This window comes from Urocampus carinirostris, chromosome 16 (genome assembly GCF_059441175.1).
Source record: "Urocampus carinirostris isolate Australia breed hairy pipefish chromosome 16, RoL_Ucar_1.0, whole genome shotgun sequence".
Classification (NCBI taxonomy): Eukaryota; Metazoa; Chordata; class Actinopteri; order Syngnathiformes; family Syngnathidae; genus Urocampus; species Urocampus carinirostris.
This window is the reverse complement of record NC_142364.1, coordinates 17,434,045-17,448,102: the sequence shown is the minus strand read 5'-3', so window position 1 is coordinate 17,448,102 and position 14,058 is coordinate 17,434,045. Positions and strand designations below refer to the sequence as shown.

Genomic DNA, 14,058 nt, shown 5'->3' with positions numbered 1-14,058 from the left:
TCTGTGCCAAGTTCTCCTCCAATCAAACATGTTTTTTGACTGTGTTCTATCGTTGCATTTAGGACTTCATTTGATCAATGGAGAGCCATTACAAAGCCGTGGTACAATAATAAATTGTAACCCTTGTTAAAATGTGGGTTAGAAATTAAAATTAAAAAAAGGATAATTTGATATTTAAATAAAATATTGGAATTTGACAGGGAACACATAGTAGTAATTATTTGATCACATAACGTAATTATCAAATTAAATGAATTACTTTTATTAGCAAACAACCATGATTTGTTATTCCCTTGCAGAAAAAAGAAATAGAAAAAACCGATAGCACGTCTTTCGTCATTGCTCGCTGCGGACAGAACATGCACGCCAGCGTAGACTACTGACTTTTATCATAGCATTCAATAGCAAAACATTGCTTGGAATTGGAAAACAAAGTACCTTGTTTCTTAATTTTGACTCCACCCGGTGATGGCGTGATTCACAAAGAACAAAGAACACAATCTAGACAAGTTTAAACCAGGTTTATTACCTCCTGGGAAAATGTATCGATCCCTTGGAAATTGGATCCATTGGAAATTGGATCCATTGGAAATCTTGGTGATCCCTGTGGCGAGCTACCCAGGCCCAGGAATTCAATCCATCACAGAGCTTCACATCATGATCGCGGGAGGGAGTAGATTATTTCTTTGGTCTTGAATGTGTACAGCTTAACTTTGGCCATCAAAGTGTGTACATAGAACATATTTAGAGATTTGGGATTTCCTGTATTGGAGAACATCAAAATGGTGTTGTCTTTGCTCATTTGATGAACCTTCTTGTCATTCATTTGAACTGCCAGTTAAATTTTATGTGTATTTAAATTCTGACACAAAAACAGATTTAGGTTGATTCTAAAATCCTATCGGTACCCATAAAAATACATTTAGCGACTACTAATGGGTTCATCAACCAAAATTAGAGTAGATGACTGGTCACTATTATATATACAACAGCCATATCCCCCTAGTGGGAGGTGGCTAGAGTCATTTCTGACTCTTTTTGGGAGATTCAGAGGAGAGGATTCCCAGCCCCCTCTCTCAACCCAACTGCTGTGTTGGGAGTTATTAGGTGACCAAACCCCCCAATTCCAACCCCTAATGCTGAACACCAATCAGGGAGGCAACGGGTACCAATGTGTAAGTCTTAGGTATGACTCGGCCAAGGCTTGAACCACAACCTCCCAGTCTCGGGGCGGGTGCCATACCCCCAAGGCCACCGAGCTGGTATAAAACCAAAGTAAAACAGGGTTATTTAACAAAGATTAACGAAATTTAGAGGAAGTGAGAGCGTTCTTTTACTAAAATATTTGTTAAATGTCCATTGTATTGTCCATTGTTCGTTAAAATTGCCGGATTTTGTTCAAATTGATTTTGACTCCGGTGTTTCCTCTATTTATTTTACCTCTCATCAAACCTAGAACCATCCACTAGCTTTTCTTCTCTCTCTAACAGCCTAGGTGATACACAATACCTATTTTCTCTCTTTAAATTGACAGAATAACAACATTTATCTTGATGTATGCATTGTCTATCATACCTCAGCACCCATAGCCCAGGCAGCCAACACGTGGCGACAGTAGTTGAGCGTCGCTGGTACCATTTTGTTGTCGCACGAGCCACTGTATTGCGGAACGTCCCCGTCGTCCGGCGAGCATTCGAACACCTCGATGTGATGCACAATGGCCTCGTTTCCTGGTGATATCACTGACTCATACTGATAGGTACAAAAAACATTTCATATTAGAATTAATGTGTGGTGAATGAAAGTAGTTGTTATATCCACAGCTTAGCTTTAGCTAAACAGGATACCTTTCCAGCTTTTCCGGGAAAGGTCCAAAGTAACGTCATGAGTCCCTCAAATCAAGTGTTTTTTGCAATGCATAAATCTTCCGTTGGAGGAATCTGCCACACTAAATTGTGGAAATATGGAGGCCTGCCTCACTGATATAAAAGAGTGGATGTCACTCAATTTCTTGCGTCTTAACTCTGAAAAGACCGAAATGTTAGTTATTGGTCCATCTAAATGCCGCGACTTATTCTCAAAACTGCTGTGAACATTGACACATGTCACATCACACAGAGTGACTCAGTTAAAAATTTAGGTGTCATATTTGACCCCGATTTGTCCTTTCAAACACATGTGAAGAAAATTACTAGAACCGCTTTCTTCCATCTTCGGAACATTGCTAAAATTTGTCCTATACTGTCTCAGTCGGATGCGGGGGTGATAATTTACGCGTTTGTTACCTCCCGTCTCGATTACTGTTATGCACTACTCTGCGGTCTCCCAAAGTCCAGAATCAAGAGTCTTCAGCTGGTACAAAATGCCGCAGCCAGGCTTTTAACTAGGACAAAAAAGTCCGATCACATCACCCCGATTTTGGCTAACCTGCATTGGCTCCCTGTTAGCCTAAGATGTGATTTCAAGGTTATCTTAGTATTATACAAAATCATTCATGGACTTGCTCCCTCATATCTTTCAGATCTGATTTCCCCCTATGTTCCGGTCCGAAGCCTTCGTTCTGATAGCGCCGGTCCTCTGGTGATCCCAAGAGCCAAGAAGTGTTCCGCTGGTTCGAGAGCGTTCTCTATCCGGGCACCGGTGCTGTGGAATGCTCTTCCCCCTTGAGATCCGATCTGCAACCTCAGTGGAAATGTTTAAATCTAAGCTTAAAACTCACTTCTACTCTATAGCATATGAATAACCTATACTTTTCGTGGACAATATCTGTGTATTATTTGTGATTGCAACATACTTTGCTGTCTGGTAATCCTGGAAGGGGGATACCACATGTGCGGTCCCTTCTCAAGGTTTCTTCATTTTCCTCATGTTTTTCCTTGCCCTCACGTTGGTTCCAGATCAGGGGATGGTGTAATAATAGTCTGAAAAAATAGTCTGTGTAATAACCTGTGAACCTTCGAGTCTTTGTGATTAAGGGCTGTACATATAAAAATGACTTGACTTGACTTGGTTCGAGAGCGTTCTCCATTCGGGCACCGGTGCTGTGGAATGCTCTTCCCCCTGAGATCCGATCTGCAACCTCAGTGGAAATGTTTAAATCTAAACTTAAAACTCACTTCTACTCCATTGCATATGAATAATAACCTACTCTTCTTGTCGGCTGAAAAATAGTCTGTGTAACATAGTGTACTAATCTGTGAAGCCCTTAGAGACTTATTGTGATTAAGGGCTATACAAATAAAAATGACTTGACTTGACTTGACTTGACAAGCCCGAACCCAGCTCGAATTTCGGATTCGGGCCTGGGCCCAAGATGTTACCTTTACCCCAACGTATTAACTCAAAATGGATTCAATATTTTTTCAACAACCCCGGTTTACACATTTTATTTATTACGATATAAAGTATTAAATGCATTAGATTTCTCTAAATGATTGTGTCTCACATGTTGTTGATTCTTAGAGATTATTTTAAGTATTTTATTTATTTTCTATTCGTTTGAAGCCTGAAATGTGGCAATGTGTACAGAAGTTCTTAGGCGGCCTATACTTTTACAAGGCACTGTACTCAATGCACAACCAGACCGATTTGTGCAGGAACGAAATTTGCAGTGTCGGTGCATTTGCCCTGATGCATGCTTCCTTCTGCCAAGCATGACAGTCCATCTGTTGTTTGCTTCCTCCAGATGCGAGCAAAAAAGGCACAATAATTGCAGCCCGAGCACCGTACCCACCCCTCGACACTCCCTCCTACCATGACGATGTGGTTCTTGGCCATGTTTGGGGGCAGCTTGTGGATGGAACACCAGTAGGTGGTCTCCTGAGAGGGGATGATGACGTCGGGCGCTAGAACGTCCAGCGTTTGGACGTCGGGGGGTAGCGCCGGGGCCGGCGTGTCGGGCCGCAGCATCAAGATGCGCTGAAGGCCCGTGTGGATGCGGGACAGGTTGAGCTGCTCCGGTGAGGAAAGTGGCTCCTCCAGGAGGCCATAAATGATGTGAACTGTTCCCTCCTGACCGAAGTAAAAACAAGGGGACCAAAAATGAGAGTTTTGTCTGTTAGCTGCAATGTTAATTGTCAATTTTGGACATTGTGGTGTCAAGGAAATTGTATACAGTAATACCAGATTCAATTGTTCCGCTTTTTAAAGCAGCTGTACGGAATTTGGAACCTTTTTCTTTTGGCCTCCATCTCCTGGCTTGTGTTATCATTGCAGCCTTAGTCCGCTTGTTTGCGATGTGCATGGAAGTTGATGCAATTCTGAGACTCACCTAATTCAAATCTTATTTTTTCATCTTTCTAGGGTTTTGGGTTGGCATTTGGACTGCACTTTAAACAGGCCTCTTCCTTCTTTCAACATTTTCATACAACACTAACAAACAGAAAGTAATAAATTATGCGCAGACAAGCATTAAGTCACTCTATTACCACCCTTATTCATCATTCTTCCTACCCAATATGTTCTGCTTGAACAGCGTTGCTAAAAATAAGATAAAAACAGATAGGCCCGGTGGGGGGAAAAAAAGTACAAGAGCTGTTTGAACTCAATTGGGCAACCTTGCAAGAACACCTCAAACAATGCACCCTACCTTTAAATACTGGTACTTTTTGAATTTATTTTTATTATTCATTAAAATGGGTGTTACCTGCTTTGCTTTAGTTAATGAATTAACAAACTAAATAATTTGATTGTAAGTATTTAGCCGAGTGCCTAATTACCTACATTGTCCTAACCAGAAACATATTTATAATTTTTGTTTTTACCATGATCTTATGAGGGTTGACTGTCATGATAACCGATATGCTTCATCTGTGCCCGCTCCTTTGGCGCCAACTGCCTCGGACTCTGATTGGCTCCCGGTCACTATTTAAACCCTCGTCTATCTGTCACCTGTTGTCAGTCCGTCTTCAAACCTCAGTTTACTCTAAGCAATCTTTTCGACCCTGACTCACTCCTGTTTTGGCTCCCGTCTGTTAACCGGCTTCGACCGTTTTTTTTATCTTGACCACGTCTACTCTCCTTCCTGGCTTTCGACTCGTTGCTGATCCTGACCAGGTTTTTGCTCTTCTGCCCTGGCTACTGCCCTATTTCTTCCACTCCCGACACCGCCATCGCTTGCCACGGAAGTGCCATTTCCGCGTTCAGAGCGACCTGTTTCCCACGACCAGCGATCACCGGATCGTGCGTGCAATCCTTTCCCTTCGTCCCAATAAAACTGAGAGAAACGTACACAAGTGGGTCCTGTCTCTGTTCTGGTCCTGACATTTACATGGTTTGTTTTCGGATCAATACCTTCCCCTGTAAATTAACTTCCGCTTAATTGTTTTACTAATGTGGTATATGTTATAGAACTTCCTAAAGGGACAGTGTGCTTTATTTGACCACCATATGTGACTGTATTGCGCCATGCAAACGAAAACGTGGGCTAAATAGGAAGGATGCAAACTACGGAGACTCAAAGTGACAAAACCGCACCATTTTTCTTCTTATTTAACTTCTCAAGCCTTTTGCCAGGTTTAGGGGTTTTTAGGAACCCTTAGCAGCAAGATAATAGACAATTATATCAGCCCCTTGGGTGAGGCCCATGTTATAACAAATAAATGCAAATTTTTCAACCTATGATTAATTTTAAAAATGCCCTAAATGAGATAGTTTATGAATTATTTTCTTTTTATTAAAATCAATATTGTTATTTTAACAAGTTGCTTTTTTTTTACCACGAGGAGGCGCTAAATAAATCACACTGCACCTTTAATTTCTTTTTCTGTTTACGTAAGAAAAATGATCCTTAAAATACTTCTTTAGGCATACAATGTGTTTATGTACTAGTAAAATAGAAATACTTCATGTGAATTAACAAAAATATCTTAATATGATCTAAATGATCTCTTCTACCATCCAACCTAAGTTTAATTTATTTTTTTAGATATTTTTTCGGGTGAAATAACAAAAAGAATCCTTTATAATATTCCTTTTTAGAAAATTTTCCTCCATTTTAACCAATATTGATTAATCTTTTTTACCACTAAAAGGCGCTGATTAATACACACTGTCCCTTTAACTGTAAAATGCAACCAATCCGTTTTATTCACCTCAATGAGGTAGTCTCTGGGGTCACAGGTGTTAAAGGATCTCTTGAAGAACAAGTAGAAGCCTCCAGACCTCCATTTGGCTTCGATCAGCTCGTAGTCCTGCTGGCTGTCCAGTGTCACTTTGCCCTCGCTGTCGCTCCAAGCGTCCTGAAGGCAAAATCCGCAAACGGGTAGAACATATGGTGTATGTGAATTATTTTAGTCAGAATTATTTTAAGCATTTTGATGAAAAGCGGCATAGTTACTGCATTACAGAGATCCCAGGTAATAGGGACCAGAACCATCTATCAAATGTAGCGTTTGTCATGATTGCTGAGTGGAATCACCTGTGCCCGCTCCTTTGACGCCAACTGCCTCGGACTCTGATTGGCATTCTGTCCCTATTTAAACCCACTCCTATCTGTCACCTGATGTCAGTCCGTCTGCGAACCTCAGTGTATACTTGGCAAGCTTTTTATCGACCCTGACTCCCACCTGTCCCGTTTTTGCTCCCGTCTGTCTCCGGCTACAACCTGTTTTGATTCTGATCACGTCTGCTCACCCGTCCCGAATTACGACCCGTTTTTTATCCTGACCACGTCTGCTCTCCCGTCCCAGCTTACGACCCGTTTCTGACCACACCACGGTTTTGCTCATCCTGTCCCAGCTATCGACCGGTTTCTTCCGTCCTTGACACCGCCATAGCTCGCTACGGAAGATCCACTTCCGTGTTCGGATCAGAAACTGTGTACGTGAGCGACTTGCTTCCCACACCTAGCGAACGCCGGATCATGGGCGCAGCCCTTCCTCCTTCCTTTAATAAAACTGAGACAATTGAGTCCTGTTTCCGTTCTGGTCTTGACAGGGTTGCACTTTCATAAAAGCCCCCAAGGGGCAAACTTCGAAATGACCTCCTTACCAACTAAGAGTATTCAACTGTAACCAACTAACAACTATAGATCTACAAATGATAATACACAACACTTAATAGAAGTAGATTTAATGGTTTTATTGTCATTAAACAAAACTAAATTGGAGGGATTCGCTTTCAGTGTAAGAAAGCAATTTAGAGAGCGGCTGGCTAACTGCACTGGAATTGGGTGTCCTCGGATTGTGCCAGGTCTCCGCAATGATTAAAATACAAAAGTCCTGAATATAGCAGTTTCCCAAGTGTTGTATCTCCAGGTCATCCATTTCATGGGTAATGGATCTTGCGTTGGTGAAATACAGGCTCCGTGGGAGGACCTTGTAAGGGTTGCTATGTAGCTTAGCTGTAGCAGGATGCCGGGCCAGCAGCACCGCTTTTGTCGTTTCTCGAACCCGACTGGTGATCGCCATTTTTTCGCGCTTATCTGACTTTTATCAAAGTATGATTAAATTGATGAATTTGTTTTCCATGTAACAAGCTGCTTAAAGCTAGAGGTCTCTATATTTCACAGTTTGTTTTGGGAGGCAGCGCCCGCCAATTGTTTGACAGCATGCACAAGCCCATCACAGTCGTGCACACAGTCACACCTACCAACACAGAGCGCCCTCCCTAATCTGTCCCAGTTGTCTGCTGTCCATCAGAACACAATACACGATACAATGACATCAATGACAATAAAAATAATTCAATTTAAAATCTGCAAAGGAGTGAACCAGCGATAACCGAAGGGCTAAGTAGCGAGGGGTCTCTGGATTCTCATTGTCAGCTCACAGCCTTGTTTGCTTTACAGCAGTTGCATCCATCCGCCCGTGTTATCTTTCTCACATTTGTCTTCGCATTTTAGCCCGGAATAGCAGCCAAGATCTATTGCTATACTCGTCTGTGCTCCTCTTACATAAGCGCGCACACATCTCACTTTTATGTCCATCTCAAATATGTACGCACAAGGAACCAGTTTGCGCTAGTCATATATCGACTGCTCTATTTCAGGTTGTCAAGAACGATTTACTGTTCTGTATCATGTTAGATGATTGGTTCCGTTTTTTTTTGACACAGTTGAAGAGGAAAATAAACAGTAAGATAAGTTTAAGTTTAAGATCAGGTAATTGTGCAATTGTGTAATTGTAATCCTGTGCAGTCCTTTGAGACATTTTTGTGATTAAGGGCTATATAAATAAATGTGACTTGACTTGACTTGATAAGAAGATTCCATCAAGTACCACGCATTGGTACAATTTGAGAGGGGTTGAACCCACAATGCTCACTTGATTACCATTATGTTTTCAAAATCATATTTGGCATGATTGGATATCAAAACCAGTGATATAGATAGATAGATAGATAGATAGATAGATAGATAGATAGATAGATAGATAGATAGATAGATAGATACTTTATTCATCCCCGCAGAATTCACATTTCCAGCAGCATCCCTTCGCTGAGAACAATACAATAATAAAGCAAAAGGAATACAATATACAAATACCCAATGTGACGTGCTAATACCCACTGTAGCGTGTTGTATAGAGTATTTAAATAGTGCTACATAAAATACACACTGCAATAAAAGTACGGTAATATGCAATGTAGGGGTTGTGGTTTAATGTGGGCCTTTACTCCGCCGGGTGGAGTTAAAGAGCCTCATGGCATGAGGAAGAATATGTAAAAGATGATATGTGGTGAGGGTTGTTTCCAGTGAGGTACATTTTTGACATTTTAGTTTCCAAATTTTATTTTGCTTCATGGGATATCAAGAGAGATGTTCTGACTTCAATAGAAAAAACAGGTAGTTTTATTTTTTATTTAAGTCACAAACAACAAAAATGTAAATTCTAAAACTCCTAAAAAAAGCAAAACATTACATTCCCTAAGACCAATGTTCAACAAGAATCACAAATATCTTCCAGTAGCAAAAAATCTCCCGCACATCTGACTCATGGTTTTGAAACTTTCTAAATTAGAAGCTCACCCTTTTGGTTCAATCACATCCAATCCCAATTCAAAATTACATGACAAAATGTCTCAGGTTTTACATTTTATATTCTTGTTTGAGAATAAGGGAGGAAAAGGATGTGAAAAATAACCCTCAGATACTGTAAAATGTAACCAGTGAAGCAAAAAATGTGATCATTTCCAAATGGACTAAAAAAATGTCATGACTTTAGCATTGGATATCTGCGTTAAAAGTTGCCTGGTGGGTGGGAAAACTGCAGCCTGCGGCTTGTGAAACTATTTGGCCCCCTTCGAACTTTGTGACTTTTTGCCACATTTCAGACATAAAGATATATAACTGTAATTTCTTGTGAAGCATTAACAATAAGTGGGACACAATCATGAAGTGGAACACACTTCATTGGATATTTTAAACTTTTTTAACAAATAAAAAAAACGAAAAAGTGGGTGCTCAAAATGTTATACATAATATATATCCCTGTTGTCTCTTTGTGTGTCTACATTAAAAGTTACACAGTTTACAGATCCCTTAACCACCTGTGTCGTAGGGACACCACTTACCATGGTGTGTCTTGGGCAGGTACAAGCTGGCGGTGCCAGGGTGACAATAATATCGCTATAACGAAAATACTGCAAAATTCAATTACAAATATATTTCTCAAAATCACGGACTTCATATATTATTTTGCTTGAATTCTGAAAAGAAAAAAAAATACTTTGGAAATAGTGCAGTAACACTACAAAACTAAATATCTGGGACCTGATATTGAATACAGTGGAACCTCGGTTCTCGACCATAATCCGTTCCAGAACCCTGTTCGAAAACCGAATTGTTCGATCACCGAAATCATTTTTCCTATTAAAAATAATGTAAATCGTTTTAATCCGTTCCAACACCCTGAATGTTTACCTTGAATGTTTAACGTAAACATAAAGCTAACCCAGGCTAATCGTACGTTCGCGTTAGCGTAATCTTCTGTACGAAAGATTACGCTAACATGAACGTGTAAAAATAAAAAAATCAGGTCGTTTACAAGTCATTTAGCACCCGGGTCTCCTCAACAAGTGGTAAGCAGTTCATTGGAAAGGGGGCTCCGTTCCAACACCCTCAATGTTGGGCTCCGTTACAACACCCTAAATGTTTACCTTGGATGTTTAGCGTAAACATAAAGCTAACCCAGGCTAATCGTGCGTTCGCGTTATCGTAATCTTCCGTACGAAAGATTACGCTAACATGAACGTGTAAAAATAAAAAAAAAAGGATAAAGAAAAGAATTATGAATAGGATTTCTTACCTTTGTGGTGGTCAGCAGAAGGCGCAGGCAAGATCAGACACTCGCACAACTCCTTCATATTTTGCTATTATTTCTTTCTTAAATGCAATAGTTGTACGCACTACTTTTCTTTTTTCACCTGTAGCATCTTTGCTACTTGCACTGACTTTCTTCGGAGGCATAATTAGGGGCTAAAACACTTCGTACACCTATATTAAAAGCGAAAGCAAAACGAAGCACGTCCGCAACGATAACATTTGGTCACGAAAAGAGCGATCTACACCCGTATGTCGCTCAGCATCGCACCCTAGCGTACGCACTCACGCATTACCGGCGTTCGAACTCCGATTTTTTGACCGAACAGCGAAGAAAGAATTTGAATTTTTGGTTGGACTCCGATTTGTTCGAACTGAGAAGCGTTCGAAAACCGAGGTTCCACTGTACATTGTTTTGCTTCAAATGTGAGCATCTCAAAACCAATCTGATCAAACTAATCCATTAAAAAAACAAATTTAAGGTCTCCAGGCCTGCCCCCCTGCCATTTTGTTCAACCCATTGCGGCCCACCACTCCAGATAATTACCCCCCTCTGGTCTAGGGCCACATTATATGATCGTCAACCAGTAACCAGTCATGCGTGTAGTCCGCCTCTTTTGAGGGGATTGATTCCAACACACTAGAAGAATGAAGCTTATTCAACTTCAGATTTATTACCGTACTGACCGAAGATGTGTTAAGTCCCAGCAACCGGATCATTCTTAAACATGTCGGCACCATTGTCAACAATAAACAAGTGTCAGTAGCATTTTGTTGAGCTTGATGTGCTCCTTTTTCTCTACCATCCGTGCTCTCAGATCTCCTGTGGCGTTGAGATCACATTTCTGTGCACTCCCTGTGACGAGCCGCCAGGCCACATGTGCACCTTCTGCCATGGATTTATCTCAAACTGTTACGTGGAGCCTGATAGATGTCCACCACCTGACAGTCTTTTTCATGTACTGCTCATTTCAGTGGATGGAGAACATTTAGCCAATGGCCCCTCTCTCATTTCCAGCCCTTGCAATACTTTACATTAATATAGTTTTTGTTTTTTCTACTTGATAAATAGCAAGAAAGCCAACAAATTAGCAAGGTAAAACACCAATACATGAAGTATTAGTCATAACTTAAAAACATTGTATTAAAACCAGAATAACTGAATAACAAAGTTTTAAGGCAGCATGTCCAAAGTCTTTGGGCGGCAGTAGCTCAGGAGGTAGAGCGCTCGTCTTGGGATCAAGGGATCCCAGTTCGAATCCCGGCTCGTCCGTGTTACATGTCGAAGTGTCCTTGGGTAAGACACTGAACCCCTAATACCCCCAATAAGCAGGTTAGCGCCTTACATGGCTGCAAGGCCGCTATTGGGAAATGTGGAGCACATGGTAAAGCGCTTTGGGAAGTCATTGACTTGAAAAGCGCTATATAAATGTAGATCATTTCATTTCATTTCATTTCAGTCTGGCCCGGGATCCAGTTATGACCTGTGATCAAATCTTTACTGGCCAAGACCTCTGTCATAACATTATCAATATGTGGCCCGCCAATAATGTTGACCGCAGTATGAAATAAATTTGTACAAAAAAAACCAAACATTTCACCAGATGATGGCAGTAGCTTTTTTGCGACTTGTTTGCTGTTAAAAACGTCATATTGAAATATAATATTGTGAATGTGCTTAATTGCTGTTGAGATTGTCATGATTCTTTTCTGTTATTAGTGTCAATAAATTTGTTCAAACCAAAAAAAAAAAAAGAATAAACCCCCTTGTTTTTTGTGCTAATTTTAGCCGTACCCCATTTCTGACATGGCAACTGTAAATAAAAAAGGAAAATTGACTGTGAGGGCCGCTGCTTCCAAGACAAGTGGAAGTTGGATTATTTTTTCACTGAAATCCAACCAAATCCGACCAAATTGCTCAAGAGACTGTGGCTGTTTTTGATATTAAGAGGCACTGCCAGATGAAACATGCTGACTACAAAAAGCTAACTGGAAGAGAATGCTGGGAAAAGGTGAAGCAACTGGAAGCTGTTTCATTGGCACATCAGCGCTTTTTCGTAGGAAGCTGTGAGTCAACAGAAAGTGCTACAAAGGCAAGCTAGGAGGTTGCAAAGCTGATCGCCAAGCACTGCAAACCTTGTATGGAGGGTGAATTTTTTTAGAGACTGTTTAAAGAATGCCAAGCTGAATATTTGGCCCTCACACATTTTCAGCTTACCAAATCCAACACGCTCTCTGTTCTAAGGTCGAGCACTGTTGAAGAAATGACATTATCTTCCAGTCAGAGACCTGTTTAGTGAGCATTTTACATTTGGGAACATTAGGAAAGTTTGGTACCCCCAATTATTTATTTATTAAAACACAGTGATCACATTTGCAAACTAGAATCAGCACTTTTAATTTACTTTATTTTTCAAACAGAAAATGCAATTGTTTTTCATTAAGTTTAGGAGATTACAAAAATTATTGCTTTTATAAAATAAAATTATGATTTGCATCCATGGTTATTTGACTGATTCACAACCATTCATGGCTATGAACATTCGTAATCTATTTTTACTGAGTCGACCGTAACTAAATTAAATGGGCAAATTAAATTTTTTTTATTTTTTTTATATCCGGGCTTCCTAAAAATAATCGAAAGCCTGTAAATATGCACAAGGTCGTTGTTTAGATAACACAATGATTAAATTAACTAAAATAGTAGAATAATAATTCTGATGTTACAATAATTTGACCGTTAGTAATTGAATATGAAGAAAAAAATAATTTGAATAGAGACCAAAAGTTTTTGGGATACTCATACAACATTCAAAATTAGAATACCATTATTTCTTTCATTTGTATGAGAAGATGATTATTTTTAGACTAAAATTTTTGATTATTCGTTATTTTACATCATTTTGCTGTGGATTTTTTTCCCTGACAGAAACAAACCACCCAAAACTTAATTTACTTAGTTCTTCAGTTTTGCTCAATCTATGTCTGGAACACTAGTTTTAATTTTAGCATGTTAAAAAATGGGCAGGAGTTCCTCCAGGTTTCTATGAAAGAACATCAGTAATGTAACAGGAATAATATCAATTAGCTCAACTACTCACATTGAAATTTTACAGTAAGTAAGTCCATTGCCTCACCCCAAAGTAACTTTTCCTTCCCGAGTCCCAGAGCAGCACCAGGTCGGCTCTGGTCAGCTCCCCTCGGTCGGACATCCCCAGGACCACGCCGTGCTTGAGTTCGGCCAGCTCCAGCTCCATGTAGACCTCCTTACGGGCATAGCTGATGTTCCAAGCCAGCCGCAGCCGGCCTAAGGGGTCCAGCGGCACACGAAAAGGCATGGGCAGAGCCCGGGGTCGCAGTTCCGAGGACCCGGCGTTGGCCCTGGACAGCTCCACCACCGCCACGTTTGAGGGGGCCTGGTAGGACGCCACCAGGATGACCATCAGGGCTGCCAGGGCGGTGAAGTACATGACGGTGACGTCCTGAAGGCGGAATTCTTTCCTGAAAACCCTCATGGCCCCAAAAAAAAAACACTTGTGAGATTTTTTCAAGTTCCTATAAAAGTATCTCACTTTAAAATGGTCCTTGCGGGTGATGGAAGCTCAACAGCGTCTCCAACTTGTTGTGAATATCATTCCTCTCTGCTCCCAATCTGTGCTTTTTAAGAGACTCCTCCCTTCACAATTTGTCCGTTTTGATGCACACTAATGCTATTATTTGTGCAGCACAATCGAATTCTGTCCCAAAGGGCCCGCGGGTCCAACATGATGGTGCACGTCTGCCATGGTCTAATTGAT

At 40.7% G+C, this 14,058-nt stretch overlaps 1 protein-coding gene across 1 annotated transcript in view; it reads right to left on the bottom strand.

The window, feature by feature from the left end:
- Nucleotides 1-13,823, bottom strand: part of dbh (dopamine beta-hydroxylase (dopamine beta-monooxygenase)) — a 38,932-nt gene extending 25,109 nt beyond the window's left edge. The window contains exons 1-4 of the mRNA XM_088356262.1: nt 13,399-13,823; nt 6,093-6,239; nt 3,754-4,011; nt 1,576-1,752 (exon numbers count right to left, since the gene is read on the bottom strand). Of these exons, the coding sequence (XP_088212388.1) occupies nt 1,576-1,752; nt 3,754-4,011; nt 6,093-6,239; nt 13,399-13,776 (960 nt within the window). The 5' untranslated portion in view covers nt 13,777-13,823. The remainder of the gene's footprint in view (nt 1-1,575; nt 1,753-3,753; nt 4,012-6,092; nt 6,240-13,398) is intronic.
- Nucleotides 13,824-14,058: the final 235 nt, after the last annotated feature.